Genomic DNA, 24,992 nt, shown 5'->3' on the forward strand with positions numbered 1-24,992 from the left:
CACATAGAAGATTGGTGAGGTCCTAAATATATTTTATTATACTAACATTTTCTTGTAGGAACTAGCAATATTGAGTAATGAAACATGTTTTCATAGAGGCATCTTTCTGGAATTGGTTTAACATATGGTTTAAATTATTCTACTCCTAACCAGGATTGTAACACCCTGGCCCGATATTACTCATTTTAAATAAAATAAAATAGCATAGAAATACCAACCGCATTTATTATAAATTCTTTCCCAAAACAAGGGAAAATTCAAAACATTTATTACATCGCCATAATTCAAAATCCACAAGTTCTAAAATAACTATTATAAATTCATGTCTGATAAATGTTTACAAAAACATAGAAGTCCATAAAACAAACTCCCATGCTAGCCCCACTCTGGCTCTAAGCGTCACTAGCTCCACCTGCAACATCATTGTTCCCATGTAACAAATTACACGATCATCGCCAATCACAAATAGAAAGGGTGAGCTAACAACACAGTATATATATATATATATATATATATATATATATATATATATATATATATATAACCACAAATTAAGTATACATACACACTCATCAGAGAAACTCTATCATCCGATTTCACAAAGCATGGCCACCACCATGTTTATCCACGTTTTACATCTTCAGATGATGACTCTAAGATATCCTTTGCTGTCACAAGCCACAACTCGTGGTTCCACCATCTACAAGCCACAACTTGTAGAAACACGTGCGAGGATTATCTTGTTACGAACCACAATTTGTACTCTCGAACACAAGATATAGACACAAGATGTGCCTATATATAGAGGTACCAAAAATTGATGTAGACACTTTTTTAATCATATATTGAATTTGATTTCATTAAAGAGAGGATTCTCTTTGTTATTGGCTTAGGCCCAGGTTCTTATCAAAGATTAACATCTTTGTGGTGAATCTCCACTTGACTTGTCAATCTTATTAATTCAGGCGTCTCTAATATCCGTTCTTATCAAAGATTAACATCTTTGTGACAAATCTCCACTTGACTTATCAATCTTATTAATTCAAGCGTCTCTAATATCCGTTCTTATCAAAGATTTATATCTTTATGGTGAATCTTCACTTGACTTATCAATCTACTAGATTGTGGCGTATCCATCTCTATCTTATTTAACGTTCTTCTTTGATTATTTTTATTATACTTCTTGAGGATTCAAATTTAAAAACAATGGTACTATTTCCTGAATAGGATCGTATCAGAAAGAGATATATTTTTACAACAAATTTTATCCTAGAGTCTGTCCTATGTCAATTGCTCCAACTTTTTGCTAAAGAGATCTTTTGTCGTGTTTTCTCCTTTAGACAGTATATCTCTTTATCAAGCAGAGGTAATATACATCCCCGACAATCACACAATAAGCACATATTTGCCATGTAATATGAGGTTAGTTTATTTCTATATGTTTTTATTCTCTCAAAACTTTTACATTTCAATAAACATAAACCATGACTACATAGTATCGTATTGTCTATTAGATAAAACATTTAGGTCTCACAAGATTCATTATTTGTTTAACTCAGTGTCTATTTGAAGCTTGATCATGTTTTACTCTTAATTATTTCTAGCACTTAATCAAAATCAGAGAGTTTTTAATCAAATAATTTGGATCAAAACTTGGATTGTAAAATGATAAACTTAAGATATTTAAGATTTTCGGTATTTTTTATAAGATCGTAAGTCATTATTGCCTTAAGATTAGTTTTTGTGGAACTTTCTCATTACATGTCTAATGAAAAGTGTCATAATTAAGTTTTAGATTAGGTAAATATTGTTTTCTTTTATTATTATTATTATTATTATTATTATTATTATTATTATTATTATTATTATTATTATTATTATTATTATTATTATTATTATTATATATATATATATATATATATATATATATTTGATTTTCTCATAATTTGTGAGTTGTGGTTTACAAAATTTATGTTATGTGTTTTTCTATAAAATAATTATTATGATTGTATAAATACATATAATCACAAGTGGAGTATCACAGAACGTGGTCCCCAAATTTTTAAATTATGTGTATATGTAATAGGAATTTATAGAAATGAAATGAAATGAATTTTTAATTTTTTTATAAAATAAATAATTTAATGTTAATAAATAGTAAAATATAAAATAAAATATATCAATAAAAAAATTATTAAGATATTTTTTTTTAATTTCTTTCAATGTCTCTTAAGTTAGTCTATATTTCAATTATTATATGATATTTTCTGTTTATGAAAAAAATAAGTTAAAAAAATTCATTCTTTTTTTACTTGTTTTATTTTATTTTTGAAGATAAATTATATTTTTCTTATTATTATTATTATATATATATATATATATATATATATATATATATATATATATATATATATAAAGAGCTTTTGTATAATAATTCTTTTCTAAAAACATAAAAGAAAAATTAACTGAAATGTTTTTTTTTCAGGTTTTTAATTATAGTTTAATTATCCTATATTTTTTTTAGTAATTACGCTTTTTTTTTAAGATTTAAATAGTTAGATGAGAAACTTCATATAATTTTTTGGAACATGATTCAAAAGAAATAATTCTCAACAATAACTTATCTTCTAAGAATTTATTTAAAATAAGTCTATATCAAATACAATTTCAAATTTGTACTTTTTCTAAGAAAAAATATTAAAGGATTTTTCTAAAAATAAAAACTATGAAAACAAGGTTTATAAAATAAAATAAAATATCAATTTCTTATACAATATAATTATTTACATTAAAAGTAAATAAATAAAAATTTTATTTTTAATTTCATTATTAATAAATTTAAAAATTTTAAAGTAAAAGAAATCCTTTAAATATATATTATGTGTTTTTTTTATTAATATAAATAATGAAATATATAAATTTTGAATGTATTATTTTAATTTTTTAAATTATTGTTTAAAATTTGTGACTAAGTATAATATTATAAGTCGAAAAGAACATTTTTTTAATCCAAGAGATTAAAAGTGTTTCTACTTCAGAAGAGCAATATTAAGAAAATCAGTATACTTTGTAAATAATATTATATTTGATATTGCATACTTTATTCTGAAAAACGTATATTGGATTATACATTACATATAGTCGTATACTATTGTGTCCTAACTCTTACTGACTTATTTATAGTATCTAAAGAAAATTCGTTCCTCGTTTAGAACAAGGAATAAAGTTATACTTCAATAGATTGTGGGTAGGCACAATGCATTATTCATTACAGCAATGCCATATTCTTAAAGAATTATCAAACTTTTTTTTCTTACAACCAATTAAGATTTTTCAAAATTTTAAATCCAACTAAATAGATGTATACTACGTAATTATTAATCATTTGCCTTATGAAAGAGTTACGTCAGACGATTTAATTTTTTTTATTAAGCAGTTTTATAGTTTATATGTATCAAACTCCATAAGATTTTTTTTAATACGGAATCCTAATTTTTTTATATTCATTTTTTATTTGGATTTAATAAATTTTTTATTCTTAAAAATTGAATACATATTAAGAAATTTACAAAAACTTCAACCTTACATAGTTGCATTTTCTTGATATTTAGATATATATCTTATAATACATTACACCAAAATCTTGTATTAGTGATCAATTTTAGTAAAAAAATTAATTAGTCACTATAGTGACTAATTTAAATATCAATTTATAAACTAAAAGTTATTAATAACTAAAATAATTTCTAGATTAGTCTCTAAATTTGTATTTGAATGAATTGCTAATGGGACAAATTTAGAAACCAATTATTTTGGTAACTAAAACATTGGTAATGTAATGTTAATAATCAATTTAGAGACCAATTCAATATAGTGACCAATTTAAAAATCAAGTTAACAATAATTTTTAGTCTATAAATTAGTATCTAAATTTGTCATTTTAATAACTAATTATTTTTATATCTTTAAAATTGGTTACTAAGATATTTTCTTATAATAAATAATGTACTTGCATCCGAGATATTATAAAAAAAGCATTAACTTTTAATAACTTTATAATAGTTTTGTGCTAAAGCATGATTAATTGAAAGAGAAAAAGTTTAAGTAGTATTTTGATCCTAATATTTGCAAATTTTATTTAATGTGATTTTCTAATTTTTGTTGTTATCAATTCAATATCTATTTTATTTAAAATGACTTTTTGTGATTTTTTTGTGTTAGCACCATTTAAAACATGACTATGGTATTCTTAATTCAATCTCTATTTTTTTTTCTTTCACCTTCTTTCACCATCCGCCACCTTTCATCCACCCATTTCTCATTCGTCCCTTCCTTCTCCACCGTCTACGCTTACCACCTTTCACCACTTTTTTTCCTTCTCTTCTCCATATTCGCAATTATCATTAACAAAATAACCACTTTTACGAAACATAACAACACCTTTTCCAAATCATCCAAAGATTCCAAATCCTAACTCATGATTTTTGATGGCGATCTTGTTGGGTGAAATTCTCCGATCCATGGAGTCGTGGCTCATTGATGAAGAAGTTGTAGCAAGAGGCCTACATCAACCCTAATAAGTACAAAGAAAAAATAAACTAAATTGAGGATAAAAAAGTAAAAAAAAAATCATATTAAATAAACTCTACAAATATTGAATAAAATTACTAATTAACTCAAAAGAAACATATTATAAATAATGTTTTATTTTATTCCTAGTAGACTTTTAAATGTTTAAATAATTTTAATTACTGAGATCTTTTCAAATCACTACAAGAAATTGTGCATTTATATTCCAATAATTACACAAGTGTTCCTTTTATTTTAAAATATTACATTCACACTTTAATATTACACACTCATAAGCTTTTAAAAATGTTATACCTACATCTGCCAATAAAATAAGAAAGACTATTAATGATGACAAAAATGAAAATATAAATGTAGTTATTAGAAATTTAATAGTATAGGTTAAATTTTGTATATAATGGGAAAGTTGAGTAATATAAGAAAAGAATGTCAAATTAAGAAAGTTCAATGATATATAAAGGGTTAAGTATACTTTTAGTTTTGAACTTTGACGTGAAATTGAAATTCATCCCTATCTCAACCTTTGATACATTTTGGTCCTCAAACTTCAAAAATGAATAAATGTATAGTCTTTTTAACTCAATTACATTATTTTACGTGTTAAATTCATTTCATGTTAACATTTGAGTTGTTTACATCATTTGACACGTTCTCGCTTCAATATATGTTGAAAAACGTGTTTGACACATAAAAAAAAGTTAATATAGGGTTAAAAAAATATATTCATTCATTGTTTAAGTTTAGGAACAAAAATATATCAAAGTTTCAAATATGATAAATATAATTGTGTCAAAGTTCATTTACTAAAAACATACACTTAACCCATATATAAAAAACATAGCTTCAAAATGGTACTAAATCACCACTAGTTTGAAAATGTTTCTATGAATCTCCTTAAAATTTACTCTATATTGTATTAAACATATTACCAAAATAAAATAAAAATTATGAACAGAAATAACACTTATAGAAATGAGAAAGTAAGAAGAAAGAGTGTTATCTTTTGACAATGGATAAGTTGGAATGATTCTTTGTTTGGATTAGGTAGAGTGCACGTGGAAAACTACATTAGTGGGAAGCTAAGTCAAGATATCATATGGCAGATGAGACCAACCAAATTCCCTAAAGTTTTCATATTGGAATGGTGGTCTTGACCAGTTTGGAGCACATAATTTTCAGTCAAACTTTCTAACAAACTCACTCTCATTATATCCAATCAATTCTCTTCAACATGGAAAGGAAGGAAGATAAGTGAAGCAATCAGGTATTCACTCACTCACCCCTTTAATTCATATCCCAAATTTTAATTAAGTGTCATTTTCGTTTTTATTATTTGTGTTCATTCATACATTGATAAGGATGAAAAGTTTTAGTTCTGATTAAGTCTAATACAGAAGATCATTAATTCATATATAGCCTAGAAGACTCAAATTTATAAAGATTTGTGGAGTTTTAGGAGAGTTAAAGATTCTTATTGTAATTTAAAAAAAAAATGTGTTTTTTGATAAATTCCAATGACTGTTGTTAAGTTAAAAAATATAGTAAAATCAATCATTTCAATTGCATTTATTTTTCTTCTTTTTTAATGAAACTATTCTCTTTTAAATTTAATTTCATTTGATTTTTGACAGGAGTTCTAATACTAATAAGAGTTCTGATACTAATAATATAGTATTGTAAGGATTAATCACCGTATATATGAAGTATTGTTCGTTTTAATGTTTGTCACGATTTTGTCTTTAAAATAAATATCGGTAAACGATTTAAAATTATTAACCATGATATGAATAAAAGTAATTTTCTTCCATTTTTTAAAGTGTATTAAAAGAACAAAATCTGATAAAAATTTCACACCCAAAACATATAATATTTCAAAAGTTATCTTTTTATCCAGATTTTGGATTATATTACATTTTTTGTATAATAAATGCAACTCCGTGTTCTTAAAATGAGATCAATTGTGCGTAAAAAAAGAAACGGGTCAAGTAATTAAATTATTATAAATGTATATTTTGCATTCAATATTTCAATTGAGTTACTGAAATATTAGAATCGTGTAAGTTTAGTTTATCTTTAGTTAAAATTTATTGAAGTAACTTCGATTTTTCTGAGAAAAATTCAAACAGTTAAAATTAGGTTGTGATATTGTTAAAATCTGGAAACTAAAACGATCCGAAATCTAAAATCTTAAAAGTAGAAACTTCAAGAACTCAAGCATGGTCATTAATTAAACATACTTTTTAAAAAATATATATAAAAATAGTAATTGATTCATGTCTTTGTGTGCATTGAATGACTTGTCTTTTGTTCTTGTCGTTAATGAATTGGATTGCAACTTTAGAAGCCAACGTGGAGACTCACGAAAGCGACTAACATCTCATAAGCATTTCAAACAAATTTCATTCTCATGTTATGTTATTCTCCACAAACTTTATACTTTACAATGGTCCTACATCCTCACATATCATCACTCCAATTCTCGACTTATGCTTTAGTAATTCAACTATGACTTGGAATATTTCATATTGAAAAGAAAGGTCTAAAAATGATTTGTATGAAAACATTTCATAAACTTATTCTAGTAAGGTTTTAGGTTAATTAAAGATTGTGATATATGGATGATTTATGAAATATAACAATGTTTTCCTTTTATTTTGAATTTTTTTCTACAATATTTTTTTTGTTATTTGTTTTAGTACGTAAGATATTTATTTCCTTGTAATATGTAAATGGTTTGCTTTTAACACTACAATTTTAGGGGTTTATTAATTGGAGTTATAATAAGCTCTAGAAAAAAAATATATATCAGAATTGTTTTATTTATTTTTCCTCTATTTTATAATTTTTAAAATGTTTAAAGACAATCCCCGTAAAGTTGGTTATAATATCTCTCTAATATTTTCTTAAATATTAGTTACGCTAAAAACTTTAAAGAGACTAAACAAAATAACTAAATAACTACTAGTTAGCTAAAAGAGAAAGCATGAAGAACTTATGAACTTCAATGTAAAACCAAAAATGGATTTTCACTCTTCGGTGAAATGGTAAATATACATAATAATTTAGACAATTACTATAGTATATAATCTATGAAATTTTATAAATTAGAAAAAGATTAATCACTTCTTCTTTTGCACATTTAAAGCAGCAAGAGGAACTTAAAAACTCAAAAGTGAGGTAAAGAACAAGAATATAGATTACGGAAGTTAAAAAAGTAGAATTCAATTCGTAAAGATATATGCTAACAAAAACTCTAGCAGCTTCTTGATTAATATTTCTAACTAGTTGATGAATATTAAAATTTTGGATCCAAGAATATTCACCTAGATGCTTTAACTTTCGTTTGAATAATAAAGCAAAGTTGCAATCTTTTTTCTTTTGTCTTCAACTTCATTTTTTGTCTTTGTGTACAAGGTTTGTTGGAGTAATATATTGAACAAGAAAAACGAAAAAGGGTTCTGTATTCACCAATATATGTATGAAAATGAAAGAATATATATATATATATATATATATATATATATATATATATATATATTCAGTCTCATGACTTAAAAGAAAAGGGGTTCTTTTATTTACAATATTATCCAATTTTTGCTTTACAAAAAATAGCTAATAAAGTTTTAGAAGGAGCCATTGCATGAAAACTAGACAAATTATTTTCTCACATCATATCCCATCGTGTTAAATAACTTTGGATAAGAAAAATAGATTATAAAAAACACATGTAATAAGTTATGTGATGAAAAGAAAAAAAGAAAAAGAAAAAAGAATGTAGATGTTTTATAACTTCTGTCAACGCTTGAATTCTTTGAAAAGTGGAAGATACCCTTAAAAGAAGGGTTCAATTAATTGTGCCTTTTTATGTGGCTTAACATTCTAAAGTTAATAAATTTGTATTCTTTTAATTGTATATTAATCAACTTATTCATTGTTATATATTATTATACCGTAGTTTATATATAAATATATCAACCAAACGAGATTCTCTTTATATTCGTATATTTTTTTGAATGAAAATAATCTTAACTGAGTTCCATCACTTTATTTATATTATCCTGAGTTAATAATCAATACAAACCATCAATTTTAATACCAGATAATATGAAGAATAGAAAGATCTTCAACCATTAACGATGGATCATTCGTCGACAATATAAAAATATATAACGTCACTTTCAAAGAAAAAAAATGCATTTATAAATTGAAAAGAATAACATTTATAAACTATCATTAGTCTTAAGAGATGTGATATTTTTAAATATATTTTAAAGTTATTAATGTAATTAATTAATATTAATTGATTGTTGTTGAATTAAGAAGTGGGAGAGTGTTTATGAAATATTATTGCCCTCAATTTTTAATACATCTAGTAGAACTTATACACATACTGGAACATATTTTGAAATAAATCTCACTAATTGTTGAAGCAACAACGCTAGACAATTTTTTATGAAAAATATCAAAATAATATAAAAAAGTCTACATAAAATATAATATCAATGGATTAAATATGATTTTAGTTTTTAAAACTAGATGCAAAATTAAAATCATTTATATCCCAAACTTTGACATTTTAGTCAAAAATTTAAAAAATAAAAGAATACAGTTCTTTAAATCTAACGATTTCAACTTTTTTTTATCTGTTAAATGGTATTTTGAAATAACATTTAAAATGAAACGTGTTAAATAATATAAATATTTTAAACATCTTTAACAAAAAAAAAATCACGGGGAAATTTTTATGTAAGTTTAGAAATAAAGATGTATTTAATCTGTCAGATGAATTGAACATGTAATTATACTTTTTAGGTGTGAATGAAGGGAATGGTCCTTTTACAAATCAAAACCCAAGCATTATTTTCTGATCTCATCGCTATAGCCCAATACGAAGCAAACGTGTGCGTTCTAAAATACCGAAAATAGTATGAAAATGGCTTTAGTTAGAATGAAAGCATCTTTGAAGAATAATTATTGGTTCAGTCAAAGACTTGTGAATTGATAACTATGAACGTTTTTTTAGAAAAAAAAAAGGACATCATAAAATGATTACATATTTTCAAAGTGTTATATTTCTTTTTTTATGATTATTATAAGAAAAATTAAAAAGACATTATTCCTACTTTATTCACTTTATGTTTTCTTTTGACATCGCCACTAAATAAACCAATTACAATAATAATATAATTAAAACAAAAAACATAGATGCAACATGCTAAGTATTCTAATTAAAATTGGAATTGTACGTGGATACCATATCTAAGAAAGAATTTTATTAAAGGTAATCATATAGTACCAAGATAAAACTCTAAATTTAATTATTAAAACAAAAAGCATAGATGCAACATGCTAAGTATTGTAATTAAAATTAGAATTGTACGTGGATACCATATGTAAGAAAGAATTTTATTAAAGGTAATCATATATTACCGAGATAAAATTCTAAATTTAATTAGATAATGATAAAAATATTACCTCAAATGCTATATTATAAATCTAGCTATGTCTTGTCTTTACCACAACAAGACATACATGTCTCCATTTATACTAATTCCATTTATTTATCTCAACACACTTCTCTTTCTCTAGTTATAATTGTTTTTATCATACAAGATATATTTACCTTCGTTCCAACTAGTCATCAAAATAAACTATTATTTGATATCACTATTTTTTTTATTGAAACAGTTAAAATATTCATCACCAATAAAATTAAGTTGTCATATAAGAGATCACCTATTACAAAAATTTTGGTCCAAAAGAAAAAAACTAAATTAAATTAACTTATTTTTTTCTCAAGATAAGCTAAACCCTAACCCCGTGTGAATAAGGTACCACCAACCCGGCAAGTACATTCGGTATGTGTTCAATTTAAGGGAGAAAAAAAGGACATAAAAGTGAGTTTCATTTCACATGTGAGAAACAATGTCACCCACCATGGAGATGAACCTGGACAAGTTAAACAAGTTAGGAACACGTTCACACAATTTGGGTTATTGCAATTGGAAGAAGCATGCATGCATCCAACACAAATTTGGTCTGTCGCGTCTGAGGTTTTAATGAAACAAACAAATAGTACGTAATAATTCACGTTGTTCATCAAAGCTCAAGATTCATCAAACTAAACAAGATAGATATAAAAGACAATGCATCCTGAGTTTAGACCAGGTTCTTCGTAAATATTTTTAAAAAAAAATAACTTTTATTATAAACTAATAATTTCAGAGTATATACATAAGTTTAAAATATAAATTTAGAAAAATTGTAATAAATTTTTCACAAATAAATTTTTTTAAATTATTTTCTTTTTCTTCATAAAATTATTTATAAAGAAACTCAACCAACCATATGCCTTTAATGTTCAAAGGAGAAACTAGCTCATGCATTGAATTTGACTACGTTACTTATTTATTGATTGAATAAGTTAGCTTAAGCTTTTTAATATATTATTTTATTTGCACAAACGTAGCGAGCTGGTTTTTGTTTTACTTGTCGCTTGTTATAATAATGAAATTAGGTTATAATTTATTTATTGAATATTTTAGGCTAAAAGGTTAATAGAGAAATTGATAAAAAAAAATCATGTAAAACAAAAAAATGAAGTTTAACTAGAGAACACTTGATAAATGACACAACAACAAACATATAGAAAAGACAACACCTAGTTAACTAGAGAACAAATTATTGTTATTGCTGTTATCTTGTTCACCCCTTCATAGATAAGGTACATGACCTAAAACCTTGTTTTATTATACGACTCATTCGCACTAGGAAACATACAAACATGCTAGTGTTATTTAATGCTTTTAATGTTTTTTTATTATTGAAGTGGGAAAACCATTTGGCATTGGTGATTATACTATCTTCTAAAAAATGTAAAATTCATATTATAGTAATTGCTATAGTACTAATGGTACCTAGAACAACTAACTTATATCCAATTGTAGAAAGTTTACATTTGTTAGAATTGAAAATTGAATTTTAGCATCCAAGTATTTTGTTTTTGGTTAAGTACGTTGGTCTACACAATGGAAAAATTTTTTTTATATTATTTAGAGGTACGATAAAATAGTTAATTACTAAAAGAGTGTTGTATGCATGAAAAATGAAATAATTTGATCTCAAAGTTAGTCAATGTGATGTGAAATAGGTGCAATTGTGTTATCAAGTTCTTCAATGTAAGTTGTTGTGTTTTTGTTGAGTTAGTGTAGTTAATTTAGATATTTTGTAAGAGTATAAAGTATGTACACTTTTTTACATATATGAAATAATATACATTATTAATATTTTTCATATTTTTTCTATCGTCTTTTCTTTTATTACTCTGTAACATTTGTATCTATAATAAATTGGTATCTAAAGCAAGAAGATATTGGATCAAGATTATAAAAAAATACATTTTTTCATCGTGTAGTTTGAGTTTCATAGCAACCAACATGACAGGTCTCAACGAGCACATTTTTAGAAATTTACCAGTTCTTGATGACAAATATTGGGACAAATGGAATGTTCATATGAATGCAATGTTTGATTTTCAAGATATTCTTGATATTGTCAAGAGTGGTTATGAACCACTTGATGAACCTCTGATTAAAGGTCAAAGATAGGTTTTCAAGGAAAATCAAAAGAAAAAATTGTAAGGCTTGTTATTTCTCCATTAGTGTGTTTATGGTTCTCACTTTGAGAAGATTGCATGGGATATCTTGGCCAAAGCTTGATCCAATGATGACAAGCTAAAGAAAGTGAAACTACAAACTTTGAAATGAAAATTTGAGTAGCTCCAAACGAAAAATAATGAGAAGAAGGAAGGGGTGTGTTGTTGTTAGATATGAAATGGTGATTTAAGCCAAGAAACGGAGGGTTGAATTGACTGTTTAAAACTTTTTCGAATGCTTAAAATCCCTTTTAATTAAATCAAATAGACCACAAAATTTGAATACAAAAACTATAGAACAATACACTTTCAATTGGTCAAAAATAAAAATAACTGACTAATCTGTTCATAATCCTATGAATTAGTTGACTAAAATTTTGGAAAATTATGCAAAATGAGAATTCGCAAATTTCACTCAAACAAAAAAAATTTACACACAAGACTTGTTCCAAACAGTATTTCTAATAGGTATGCACTATCATATTACACATAAACGCATTCAAACACATCAATGAGGGGTTTACTTTGTTTTCTTGAGATTTTAAAGTGAGTGAGATGAAGAGAAGAGAGACACACAAATGTTTTTATACTGGTTCACTCAATCACAAAGCTACATCCAGCTTACCAGGACAACCTGAGCCTGATTTCCACTATAACCAAAAGTTTTACAAATCAAGATTACACTTTTAAACAAAGAAAAACACCAAGATTTTTTACTCACACAAAAATCTAAACTACAACCCTACAAGAATCACCCTCACAGACCTAGAATCATACCAGGTAACCAACCAAAGGCACAAGAACTACAAAACCTGATGATAACTCTCCCTAGCCAACCATATACGAGTTCTTCAAGCTATTCCCAAACCAAAATGCCTCAAAGATCAACCAAGATCTTCAATCTTCACCTTGGAGTTTTGTAATTCAAAGAGAGAGAGAGAGAGAGAGGGAGAGTTTTCCAGTGATGAATAATAAGTTTCGTGCTAAAAAAATCATAATTGTGCCTCTGCTCTTGAAAACACAGTTTATAATCTAGTCTTAAGTGAAATTAATCGGTTGAATTTTCTGTACAATCTATTGATTTTACTTGATTTAAGTGAAATCAGTCGATTGAAAAAAGAATTCAACTGATTGAATGCTTTTATATCAGAAACTATATACAACAAGCCTTTTAACTTGTTAAAACCCATTTTAATAGATTAGAAAGGACATACTAAGACTAGCAAGACATATAACCTATGTCATATAGCCTACCAACATGATATAACATGTAACCATTACATTTAACACATCATTTACAGCTTTAGCCCTATAGAAACATGATCTTCAAGTAAATCTTCATCAATCTTAATTAAACACATGTGATTTTCATGCAATTTGCTTTATCAAATCCTTGCATCAAGCTTGCTTATGCCAATAGTTGTGACACCAAAGATACAATAATTTGAACTTTAAAAGTTTAAATTTGCTTAGTTCAAATAAGATGGTGGTTGGATTGTCTAATATTTAGATATCTAAAGCATTGTGTGAAGAATGTGGGTAAACAATGAAGAAAGCCTTTCAATTATGCTACATTCCATATAGCAGTTTGTTCACTAGAGGTAATCTACTCAGACATTTGTGGGCCAATTGAGGTACCTACACTAGGTGGCTGTAAATATTTCATATCTTTTGTTGATGAGTTTACAAGGAAAATTTGGGCATTTATCATTTGTAGCCATAGTGGTTCTATTACATTTGCCATTACTTAACATTCATAATCTAGACATTACATTAACATCTTAATAAAAGTATTGAGTGTAAAGTACATCAAATCAAACATCTGTCAACTTAAGCAACAAATTGCATCCAACTTAAACTCAATATCTCACTCAATTTTCAAACATTCATTTATGATAAAAAAAAACATGAGCCTTGCATAGAAATAAAAATTGTGTGACCAAGTCACCTTCACTTTCATATCTTCTATCCTAAGATTCGATAATAAAAAAAAAGCATAAATAGTTTTCCTTATATATAACTCATGTTTGATTTAAACGAATAAGTTCAATAAGGGGAGTGAATTGAACTATCTCAAATTTTCAGAAAAACATAAAATAACATCTTTAATAAACCAGTCAATTTTAGGATTTGGTTGCATTCAATTTTATGCCCAGAACCAAGATTAGAAAAATATCAAGAATCGAATGATAAATAAAGAGTGTTAGAGAGAGCGGGTAAAAAGATGTACATAATTGATTTTATGTTGGTTCACTCTATTGAATAGCTACATCCATTTACTCAAGCACACCAACAAAGCTCACACAAAAAATAAGAGATTTTACAAACACAGAATCAAAACAGTGAAAGTAAACAATCCAAGAAAGCAATCTATAACCTTACAAGATTGCTTTTCACACGGCAACACCTTTTCACTATATTGTATTCGAAATCCCTATCTAGAGACAATCTAAAAACTCAAAACTAAATTAAGAAAATGAAAAATAATATCATCTAGAAAAAGATAAGTAGAACTAAAAAATAAATTAGGTTAAGTTCTATATTTCGCTTCAAACATGGTACTGGTCTCAAAATTTGCATAAAAAACTTCAAGGGCAATGTTCAACTTAATTTATACTTTCTCTAAATAATAGAAAAGATTTCAAAAAATTTGGTGTTGATCTCATGTTAAATGTTTTGAGATAAGAGAGTTATATATATATATATATATATATTTGTTTTAATGGATTAACATTTATGTTAATTTCACTTATATGTGAAATAAATCAATTAAGTCAAATACCCTCAAAAGTATAAAACTTTGAATTTTCACTCATTTTCACTCCATTATTAATCCACTCACGAAGGTCAAGTCGAGTCCGCTCAGGCTAAAGGCTTAGTTGAGTCAAATCGGGCTGAAGGCTCAAGTTGGATCGATTTGGGACAAATATCGAGACAGGTGGATGAACCATAGGTTAAGCTAAGTTGACAGACCAAAATTTAGGTCGATTTGGTGTAAGCCAAAAATCAGGCCAATTTGGCATAAACCAGACGTGAAGCTGATTTGCAATAAACTGAAGGTCAAGCTGAGTCGATCAGGCCAAAGGTCTATACAAGTTACCTGGGCTGAATATTGATCTATGTTGAACCATGACGAAGATCGAGTAGAGTAAGCCTAGGTTGAAAGTTAGGTGGACTCAGTTGGGGTCGAAGGTCGAGGTAGAAGGTTGGATGAAGTTAGTCGAGGTCGAAGGTCAGGCAAAGTAGGTTGATGCTCAAGGTTGGGTCGAGTCGTTTGTTGCTAAAGGTTGGGCCAAGTCAGCTAATGCTGACGGTCGGGTTGAGTCGGCCTTTGGCAAAGGTCAAGCCAAGTTGGCCAGTTTCGAAGGTTAGGCCGTGTCATCTTGAATCGAATGTTGAGTCGAGTTGGCTCAGGCTGAATGTCAAACTAAGTCGGCTTATGCCAAAGGTCGAGTTGAGTCGGCTTTGTCGAAGGTCAAGCCGAGTTGGTCTATGTCGAAGGTCAAGCTGAGTTGGTCTATGCCGAAGATTGAGCCGAGTTGGCGCAAACCGAAGGACGAGCTAAGACAAGGCGTTCCAAAGGTTGTGCCCAGTCTTCTTGGGGCAAAGGTCGAACTGAGTTAGTTCGGACCGAAGGTCAAGTTAAGTTGACTTGGGTCGAAGGTCGAGCTAGTTGGCCCAGAGCGAGTGTTAAGCAGAGTTTGTATAGGCCGAAAGTTGAGCTGAGTCGGTCCATTCTGAAGGTCGAGCTGAGTCGATTTATGCCGAAGGTTGAGCCGAGTTGGTTCGGGCCAAAGGACGACTCGAGTCGAGTCTTGCCAAAGGTTGATTCGAGTTGGCCTTAGGCGAAGATTGAGCCGAGTTAGTTCGGGCCAAAGGTCGAGTTGAGTTAGTTTGGGTCGAAGGTATGGTCGAGTCGACCTAGGTTGAAAGTCAAGCTGAGTTGGCTTGTGTCTAAGTTTGACTCGAGTTAACTTGCGCTAAAGGTTGAGCCGAGTCGGCTTGGACTAAAGGTTGAAATCAATTAACCCTAATTGAAGATCGAGACGAGTCAAGTTGAACTAAAGGTCAGGCCTAGTCGACCGAGGTTGAATCTTTTGGAATCAACCTAAACTGAAACTCGAGACGAATCATCTCATATTGAAGATCAAAATGACTCAACTTAGATAGAAGATCAAACTAAGTCAAATCAGACTTGAGAATAGTTGAGTGTGTCTTAAAATATATATATTTTTAAATATAATAACATTTCAATATAAGATTAACTAACTTGAGATGATAACTTTTCTTAACTAACCTCATCAATTTTAATCACAAATCTAAAAGAAAATGAAGAAAATAAAAAATCTTTAAAGTAAAGATGATGACTAAAAAATGATAAGTTGAAAATGATCCTTAACTTAAAGTGTGATCAAATTTTAAAAGAAATGAGATAGATTTAGTGGAATCAAAATAAAGAAAAGTTAGAAACATAGGGAGGAATTAACGAAAGAGAGAGTAAATGAGTGCGAGAAAAAAGTTTAGTGTTATGTCCTTCAAACATTATACTTCATAGATGTTGTAAATATTATTAATCAAATATACAAGAAAGGTATTACTTCTACCTAAATTTATGTCAATTTACTTTAAAGATATATTAATTAATTTTAGACTCAAATATATTTTTAGTTTATGTAAAATGATTGAATTTTGATTTTGTAAATTGTGTTTTCTTTTAGTTCCATTTAGAATTGCTAGTTTTGAACTAAGTGTTAAATAAAAATGTATAGATTAAATTGAGTTATAAAAATTAAATTAAATTTTAAAAGTGATTTTAAAAAACTGATCTGGATTACTCATGATTTAAACTAAACTGGATCATGATTTAAATAAATTAAACTAAATTAAATTATTGTAAATTACTTTAATAATATGAATTGTTTGAATTATTATCAATTTGATAAACAATTCAAATATTTTTGAACATTCTTAATTCCAAATAATGTACTATTATTATAATATATAATCAACATGCGACTTTTAAAAACAGATTAAAAAACATTATATTTATCTATCCTAAACTAAATATAACAAATTAAAAATAACGATGAGTTGTAATTTTAGATAAACGAAAATAAAAATAAAAATAGTTTATAGGACTAGAACAAGAACTAAACACATATGTTCAAATTTTACATGGATACAAAAGCAATGAAAAAGATTTATAGTTTTACATATACTTTATTTTAAACTTAATTGAAAATATTTTAAGGTATAATATAAAATTAATAATAAAATATATAATATAAAACAAATTGAAATTGAAAATTATAATTGGAATAATTAATCCACAACTAAAAAAATTTCAGTACATATAAAATTAGAATATATTTTAGAAATAAAAAAAATTATAAACTCACATAAAAATATTATTAAAACATGGCTACATTTATCCTTTTATATTGATTAGTTATTTCAACATATAGTAGTTCTATCAAAGCACTATTAAAATGTTATAATCTAATAAGTAACTTAACAAATTTTTGATTATTAACTACACTTTCAAATTTTAGTAAACCTTTTCGTTTTAAGCTATTATTTTAGGTACTTTTCGCAAAACATAACCTATTCCATGTAAATAAAACCATATCCAAATCTTAGATTTGAAAAATCTAAGCCCGTTTCCGTACTTAACAATTATGGGAAAAAAGTTTAGAAAAACATAACTTTAATTTATCCACACGTGATATCTTTTTAAGTTTTGTGCACCTTGATTTTTTGAGCAATAATAAAACTTTTCTTTCCAATTAAGCAAAGTTTTCAACAGTCAAATAAGCAGTTATTTTAGACCACATGGAAGCACTTCCATATTTTCTGAGTTTATGTAACAACAACATAGCACTCACAAAATTGGATTATACAACTTTAGTTTCATGAATGACACGTGGACCAATTCTTTTTGAAGAATGTCGTTTTGTTTAAGATTTTTTTGTTCCGTCTCATTCTGTGCAGATTTTCGCGTGATGACAATGAGTAATGCTACAAACATAGCCAATATTAACGTTAAGAAATTATTATAAAACACATTCACATCCAATTAACAATACTTGAAGGCGAGAAAAATAATAATAATAAACAATTGTAAGTTGGTCAATGGTCAAAAAATATATGAAAAAAATCTTGATCGGGTATGTTTCCATTTTCTATAACTTTCTTAATCCGAATCATTTAAGAAAGACAAATCAATTTTTATAAAAACTGATATAGCGAGAAGAATGCACTTTTGAAAATAAAGCATTCATGAAAAAAATAAAATAAAGAAGTATATATAAATCATGTTAAATGGAAACTAACTTCATTGTGTTTATTTGGAATTCCCAGTTGTTTAGTACTTAAGATAATGAATAATACGTATAAATGTCAAAGATAAAAAAAATCCAAAATTTCCACTTCAAGACCTTCAACATATAATATGATGTAATGTTTATTATCTTTCTAATATTATTTATTTTATATATTGGACATCATAAATTACTTAATTAAGGGAGACGAATGATTAACACTTAGGTTAAGCGATATTGATGAGTTAAGATTAATTTAATAATACTTAAATATATTTATAATATTTTTTGTGTGATATATATTAAAAATTTATGATAAATTTAGAAATTTTATTATTTATATCAATAATGTTCTACATGTCTAAATCAATCATATATCCTATTTCCAATTATCCAATCAAACTAACTGACGTGATATGTTTTTATTAAATTGTAATATCATTTTTTTTTAAAATTTTATCGACAATATTAATCTTTTTTTTCATGATTTTAGTTTTTGATTTAATTTAAAAAAAGTAGAGTTTTAATTCGATCATCAATTACATATATTTAGTTGTTTTATTATTATATTTTAATTAATTAAATTTATTTCTATGATACCTTAAATATATTCGTTAGCTTTAAAGTTCAATTAGAATGAAAATTAACTTTTTTTTTTTTAAATTTAAGGGCTAAACAAAAAGGAACAAATCAAAAATCACATCCTATAATTAAAACTGAATAAAATTTTTAACTGAACCTTTGATTGTTTGTACTTAGGGATGGCAACGGGGCGGGGCGGGTACGGGTATCATGATCCCATCCCCATCCCCATAATAAAAATTCATCCCTATCCCCATCCCCAAACCTAACGGGTATACAACTTTTGACCCATCCCCATCCCCACCGGGTAACGGGTATTTTCTTATACCCATACCCATACCCATTTTTTTATTGTTCCATATATCAATTAAATATTTTTTATAAAAAAAATTTAAAAATCACACCAACGGAATCATGATACTATCAAAATATTCAATATTAAAATAACATACTCTTTTTGATTTTCATGATGTCAAATATTAAGAAAAATATTATAATAGTATAAATCTCAAATTAAAGTATCAAATAACAACTAAATAAAATTCAAATAATTATATAAAAGCTAAAAAATTACACATTACTAAAATTTTATAATAACCAAAATATTTATTAATTTTACAAATGATCAGTGGTTTCATTTGCATTCGATCCACCTACACATAGAAAAAAAAATGAAAAATTAGATATGATATAATAATTGAAATTGAAAATTTTAATTACTAGAATATAATGTACCTTCTTCATCAGATTCATGATCATAAAGGAGTAAAGATAATTAAATGTGTGACCCAAATTTGAGAATATCCATTTGAACATAACATAACGGAAAAAAATGTATAATTAAGATTATGATAAAAGGAAAAGTACCTTGAAGATCTGCTTAAACCTTAAAGAACAAGCCAAACAATTAAAAGAGAGTAAAAAAATGTATAACCAAAGTAACAAAAAGAAGAGCTACAAAATAAGAGTCAAACATTTTCATGAAAATAAATAAATAAATAAAGATAATCAAATGTGTACCTAAAAATTATTTCATAGAATGAAATTGAGGAACACCTATTTGAACATAACCATGTACAGAGAATAAAAATTATGTAATAAGAAGAAGAAAAATTACCTTCAAAATTAAATCTTGAAAAACAAACCAGACAATTGAGAGAGTAAACAAAGTGTATAACAAAAAACAAAGAGAATGAGAAATATGTTATATATATATATATAATATTATATTATATTATATTATATATTATATTACTATGTATATATATTATATGTGTGGATATCTTATGTTTATATATATATATATAATTATTTATATATATTATATTATATTATATATTATATTATTATTACTATGTATATATATTATATGTGTGGATATTTTATGTTTATATATATATATATATATATATATATATTTTTATAGATATATATTTATTTTAAGTATATATTATATTATATTATATAATAATATAAATATAATAATATATATTATATTATTATGTATATATATTATATGTATATGCGTAGATATTTTATGCTTTTATATATATATATATATATATATATATATATTTCTTTTAAATTTTTATAAATTTGTAATGTTATAAATTTGTTTATAAAAGATCTCACTAGTTAAATGATTAATTTGTTTTATACGTATATATTATATATATTATATTATATTATTATTATATATATATATATAAGTATATTTTATTTATATGTATATATACTATATTATATTATATTATATTATATTATATTATATTTTATGTGTAAATATATTATTTATTTATATATATTTTTTAGATTATTTAATAAATTATAAATAGTTTAGTAATTTAAGCGGGGACGGGTATTTGGGCGGGTATATATATATCCCCATCCCCATCCCCATCCCCAGTTGAAAATTTCGGGTATTACCCATACCCATACCCATACCCAGTCAAAGCGGGGATTCCCCGTCAAAACGGGGACGGGTTCGGGTGATACCCACGGACACGGGTGATACCCACAGGCACGGGTTTATTTGCCATCTCTATTTGTACTAAAATTTATCAAGAAAATTTGTATATAATTTTTAATAATAAGATTCTCTAATTTATTTGTAAATATGAAAAAAAGTTAAAATTACAAATTTAATGATATTTTTATTATAAAATTATTTTAAAAATCTAATTAAAATTATAATTTTTTTATTATAAAATATTTAACAACCACAACTTTTTTATTATACCGAAAAAGAAAAATTAAATTAAAGTAAACGACAAAACCTTGGTTTAATTTAGTTAAAAGTTGGTATTAACGTAAAACTAAATGAAAAGAATAATGATATTTAATTTAAATAATATTTTAATAAAAAATCCAACCAAAGTGAATCAAAATTATTCCAAAACAATGTTACCCACCAATCATTCTACCTTGATTTTGGTGGACACGTGTGGCAAGCTTATCTCAATGATGATTAAGTCACTTACCCGACATTTTCAAGACCCTCGTTTCAAAGTCATAGATTTCCTACAAAACGACAAAATAGAAAGTGTGACTATGTGATTTCACAAGCCAATCTAGGGTTCCTTCCTTTGGTGTGCCAAAGTGTCCCTCTTTCTCTCTCTAACTTTGGCCATCCACCACATTACTTTCTCTCTCTAGAAATGGTCCCTACTTTGGAAAACTTTGAACCTTCATCCCCCCTTTGTGCCTTTGTGCCTTTGTGCCTTGGCCTAATCTCTTCCCACACATCACCACAAATTCCACACCCATAAAAGGCCTTCCCCACTTCAAACCCCAAAAATTTCAATCCTCTCTCAAGGTTATAGCTTCTTTCTCTGTGTTCATTTTTTTCACTAAACCCACCCAACCTTGCACCCAAAAACATTCTTTCTCTCTGCATATATTTTCTTTGTTAGTTAGTTGAATTAGGGTCATGGGAACCCCACAATCCAACAACTTGCCCCCAGGGTTTAGGTTCCACCCTACAGATGAAGAGCTCATTCTTCACTACCTTAGGAAAAAGGTAGCCTCCATTCCTTTGCCAGTTTCCATCATTGCTGAGGTTGATATCTACAAGTGTGATCCATGGGAGCTACCAGGTTTGTCACCTTCTCTATCATTACACGAAAAAATTGAAAAATTTTCGTTATGTTGTAGAGATGATTAAGCATATGTGAAGTGAGGTTGACGAATGTTATTTGTGTGCTCTTCTTTCTGGTTTTGGTTTGTTGAACAGCTAAGGCTGCGTTTGGGGAGAAAGAGTGGTACTTTTTCAGTCCTAGAGATCGGAAGTACCCAAATGGAGCGAGACCAAACAGGGCAGCAGCTTCAGGGTATTGGAAGGCAACGGGCACTGATAAGAACATAGTTGCATCATTGGGTGGAGGAGTGAGACAACATTTTGGTGTCAAGAAGGCTTTGGTGTTCTACAAAGGAAAACCCTCAAAGGGTGTCAAAACCAATTGGATCATGCATGAATATCGCCTTGTTGACACCAATAAACCTGTTAGGGTCAAAGACGCTTCCATGAGAGTGAGTTTTCCTACCTATTTTTATCAAAATGAATAATAATATTTTCATCATAACCACTACACTTTTCAACATATATGGTTAACTTTTCATACTTTTAATATACATCAAGTTTTGATCACCTCTATATTATCATTCATAAGAAATTAGGGTTCATATACTAAGTACCATTTTGTTTTATCATGTTATTAAGACGAAATTGGGTTGACAGCTAACTAAATATCAAAATATCTTTTCTTTTGTTTAGTTGGATGACTGGGTTCTGTGCCGGATATACAAGAAGTCCAAACACAGCCTAACTTCAATCACAGAGGCATCACAAACAGTGGAAGTGAAAGAGCAAGATGAAGCGGAAGAAGAGGAGCAAATGAAAGAAACTTTTTCTTTTTCACCACCTCTTCTTCTCCCTACTCCACAAGCCACCCTCATATCTCAAAAATCTCTATCCTTCTCCAACCTCTTGGATGCAACAGACTTTTCCATGCTCAGAACCATCTTATCTGAGAACCATAACAACTCCACTAATTACCCAAACACAACCTTGTTCAATTCTGAGAATCTGGATCATGAAACCCCCCAAAACTTCTACACCAACAACACTGATATTAACAATAGTACCTGTTTCGTTCAGAAGAACCCTTCAGTGATTTCAAACATGGATGAGAACATGATGTACCCTCCAAAGAAACACCATAGTTCTTCTTATTGCAATTTTGCAAACACCACCCTCCAAAACCAGAACCCCCAGTGGAACTTCATGTTCAAGCAGCCTCACATGAATCGCCAGCTACTTCCGGGTCCCCAATATCTTCAATTTCAGTGATAAAACCAAAACAATGCAAGTCAAAAAAAAAAAAAAAAAAGAAAAATAGGGGAGAAAATATCAAAAAACAGTAAAATATCTATTAGCTCAGGGAAAGATAACAATTATTTTCTTTAACTTTTTTCTTTTTTTGTTGTTGTTGAAAATATGGAGAAAAAGGGTTTCATTTTATTCGAAGTATATTCGTCTGAGAGGAAGTCTTGGAATACTGAACCTGTTCATGGAAAAAAACCAGAGAATAGTTAGATACGGAATAAGAAAGAAAAGGTTTCACTATTGAACGGTTAAAAAAAGTCCAACAAATAGTGTACAAAATGTTCATTTGCACGTGTTTGGTTGGCAAATTGGTTTTGATCATTATGTGTACTTTGTAGACTTTGTATTTGTATTGGTTGGATTGTGATATTATTATATTATTTTTCCGATTACATTTTTTTTTGGACTAGCCTTATCACCATTTGTCATTTGTATATATATTTCGTTAAAGTTTTATTATCAGTTAATAATTAAGATATGATATTTTATCACATTATATAATATTCTATTTTTAATTAGATAATTTTAATTCTTAATAAAAAAATAATTTATTTATTTAGTAAAATAAATAATTGAATAATTTTATTTATTTTAAAATATTAAAAATTTCCTATCTTTTATATAATTTTTAATACTACTTTTATGAAACTACACATATATATATATATATATATATATATATAATTATTTTTAATTAAATACTAATAAAAATAATAAAATTTATTAAAATTATATATATTATTGCAATAAAAGTACAAAGTACATGTGTCCATAAGCATATGTCTTTAGGTTAGTTTATGTATTCTATAAGACTATGTTACCTTCAAACTCGACAAGAATCAACCTTAGCTAGCCTACTGAGCCGACATATATTTAATCCTCTCTTATCTGACTAAGGTAACACCATATCAGTAATGGAGCCCACATGTAATCGAGTCTATCAGGTAATTAGGCCTATAGGTAATTAGGCTCCACATGTAATTGGAGTCTCTAAGCTTATTAGACCTCACAAGTAATTGGGCCTCTTGGCTCAAGCCCACCCAAGTAAGGATCTACAAAATATAATATAAGTAACATGTCACACAAGGTAAATAATTACGTTTTCATTAATCATTGCATTAATTGCTTACTAAAGCACTTAGCTAACTTAAGCTTTAGAGTGTCTTCTACTAGCACAACCCTAACTAGTGTTAGGAGGACGGGTACCTAGAAGTTGAAGGTTAGTAGTGCTTTTGGAGTTTTCGTGGAGTATATTTGGTCCGTAAGAACAATTGGCGCCCATAGTGGAGCCGACTAATATTTTCTGGAGAAAGAAGTTTATGGTGTTTACATGAAGCAAGATGGTTAGAGCAAGACCCTTGGCTGATATAGTGGCAATCCTAGAAGCCCAAACGAAAATGCAAGAAGAGTTTGTAGACTTTAGGAAAAAAAGTGCGAAGGAGATGGATGTAAGACCCTTGAA

At 27.4% G+C, this 24,992-nt stretch overlaps 1 protein-coding gene across 1 annotated transcript; it reads left to right on the top strand.

The window, feature by feature from the left end:
- Positions 1-21,922: 21,922 nt before the first annotated feature.
- LOC114181421 (NAC domain-containing protein 1-like) lies at positions 21,923-23,922 on the top strand. Its single transcript, XM_028067872.2, has 3 exons — positions 21,923-22,241; positions 22,379-22,674; positions 22,919-23,922. The coding sequence occupies exons 1-3, from the start codon at positions 22,076-22,078 to the stop codon at positions 23,492-23,494; spliced, it is 1,038 nt and encodes a 345-aa protein (XP_027923673.2). The 5' UTR covers positions 21,923-22,075; the 3' UTR covers positions 23,495-23,922.
- Positions 23,923-24,992: the final 1,070 nt, after the last annotated feature.

This window comes from Vigna unguiculata, chromosome 4 (genome assembly GCF_037176805.1).
Source record: "Vigna unguiculata cultivar grain cowpea cultivar isolate G323 ecotype 2 chromosome 4, ASM3717680v1, whole genome shotgun sequence".
NCBI classification, from domain to species: Eukaryota; Viridiplantae; Streptophyta; class Magnoliopsida; order Fabales; family Fabaceae; genus Vigna; species Vigna unguiculata.